General features: G+C 38.6%; 1 protein-coding gene across 1 annotated transcript in view; it reads left to right on the top strand.

Moving 5' to 3' along the window:
* Positions 1-2,227: 2,227 nt before the first annotated feature.
* EMH_0065580 (uncharacterized protein) overlaps positions 2,228-2,411 on the top strand; it is a gene marked incomplete at both ends in the record, with an annotated part of 796 nt that continues 612 nt past the window's right edge. Inside the window, one exon of the mRNA XM_013498414.1 lies at positions 2,228-2,343. Within this exon, the coding sequence (XP_013353868.1) occupies positions 2,228-2,343 (116 nt within the window). The remainder of the gene's footprint in view (positions 2,344-2,411) is intronic.

Here is a 2,411-nt window from a genome sequence, read left to right as displayed (position 1 = left end):
ATATATATATATATATATATATATATATATATATATATATATATATATATATATATATATATATATCTTCGTTCTATCTACGTTTATCTTCATCTAGAAACGATAAAATATATAGTTAGGTTGTTAGCGTCGAAATCAAATGAATGTGTTTCTGCTTCCTCAGGTGTACAGACAGAATGTAATATGTGTTGTCTCTGTTTCCACTATTATTTGTTTATTCTTTTATTACTATTATATATTAGTTATTGTTACTCATCAACGTCGCTATACAGTCCGCCTTCACTGTAATTATTATTTTTAGTTTTTGAAATTAAAATTAATATTTTCTTAGTATTCATTATTATATTATCATTACTAGACGTCAGCCCCTTACTGCTGTTGTTATTATAATACATAATAATATTATAATACTATTAGTATTACATAAGGGTTTGTTGCTGGTGACCCCGTGAGGTGTACATACACCAGAAACATTTCAGCAAGAGCAAGAGCAACATCGTTGGAGTGTCTACGCAGACTAAAACTTTTCACTTTTTTCTTTTTTTCTACTAAATACCTCGCGCGCCACTCTCCCTTTACGGGATGATGATAACACTGTCTTGCTTTAACCTGTTGTATCTCAAGGGTTTAGGGTTTGCTGTTCTAATTCAAGGGTTTAGGGTTTTCTGTTGTAATGCAAGGGTTTAGGGTTTTCTTTTGTAATGTAAGGGTTTAGGGTTTGCTGTTCTAATTCAAGGGTTTAGGGTTTGCTGTTGTAATGCAAGGGTTTAGGGTTTGCTGTTGGAATGCAAGGGTTTAGGTTTTTCGTTTGTAATTCAAGGGTTTAGGGTTTGTGTTTTTGTGTTTCGTTTTAGCGGCGATATGTTTGTAGACGCGGATAGATGTATTTGAGTTGAATGGTTTTGTAGTTGTTTAAACCCAAGTATATGATATTTAAATAAATATATAAAAATATAAATATATTTATATTTATATATTTACATATTTATTTATTTATTTACATTTTATTTATATATATATATATATACTGCAATATACACCACAAGTTAGGCGATACAACCAGCCATAGAAAGGTGGTGTTCGCGGCGTCCCAGCTGCTGCTGCGTTTGTTAGAGAAAGCAGCAGCAGCAGAAAGAATATGATGAAATAAATGAGTAGAAAACAAAGAGAAATAAATTTATAAATATTTATAAATATTTTTAATTCATGGAGCTAGAGTATCTGCGTGTAATCTACACTGCGGGCTCTGTGTTTTCATCAATTCAGTAACGTGCTGAACTAAACATGAACTACCCACAAACAGAGGAACCCGCTGATGCAAATCCTGGGGAATTATATCTAATATTCTATCAAACCCATCTGTTGCTTCTCCCCCGGCTTGTTCTGCAAGCAGAGCCATAGGATTCGCCTCATACAATAAACGCAGCTTTCCCTTAGGATCTGAATATACACAACACATACACATACACCACAAACCCTAAACCCTAAACCCTAAACCCTAAACAACACACAGCAAACCCAAACACCTACTCAACGAATCATGCAAACGGAACAGAGAAAACAAACAACAATCAACACCAGCCCGTAGCAGCAGAATACACAAAACCCCCCCTAGTCAGCACTAGGGTTTAAAGTCTAGGGTTTAGGGTTTAGGGTTTAGGGTTTAGAGTGCTGCTGCTGCCCGTCTGTTCATCACCTTTCTTTGTTGGGGGGTACATATAGATGCCACCCTGCAGCAAATTTCTGTGGAAATCAGAAACTAAACTCCCGATATAGCGCAGAGAGAACGGCCCCTTCTGCACGCAAACCCTAAACCCTAAACCCTAAACCCTAAACCCTCAGCCGTTGCCGTTGTGGTGTTGCCCCAAGATAAACTGCTGAGAGATAAAAAGGGGTTTAAACCCTCGACAGGCTGCGAACCCGCGAAGCACTAATTCTTAGTTTTCCAAGCTGAAACCTCTAAACCCTAACCCCTAAACCCCAAACCCTAAACCCTAAACCCTAAACCCTAAACCCTAATTACCGTTCCGTTGTGGGCTTCTTCGATGAAGCTTTTGACTCCCTCCGGGAACGCTTTGTAGTTCCCTTCATTAACGCTGTATATTTTTGCCTTTTCCTGCAGACGCAATGAAGCATATTCCACACATAAACCCTAAACCCTAAACCCTAGAGCTAAACCCTAAACCCTAATAAACACTGGGGTTTACCGCTACCCACCGGAAAGTGCATGTTGGGGTGTGAAAGGAAGAAAGTGCCGAGAGAAGGGTCCAAAGTAAACCCATTGACGCCCGAACCCGTCGTCATCACCTGCGCATACACCCCAGCCCCCAGGAGAATTCAGGTGTACGTACACTGCAATATATCCTTTGCAGCATCTCCCTCTATCAACAACAACAGCAGTTGCAACAGCA

The sequence above is a fragment of the Eimeria mitis genome, genomic scaffold (genome assembly GCF_000499745.2).
Source record: "Eimeria mitis Houghton genomic scaffold, Emh_scaff3400, whole genome shotgun sequence".
NCBI lineage: Eukaryota > Apicomplexa > Conoidasida > Eucoccidiorida > Eimeriidae > Eimeria > Eimeria mitis.
Note: the sequence above shows the minus strand (reverse complement) of the source record. Positions and strands in the feature narration are given on the sequence as shown.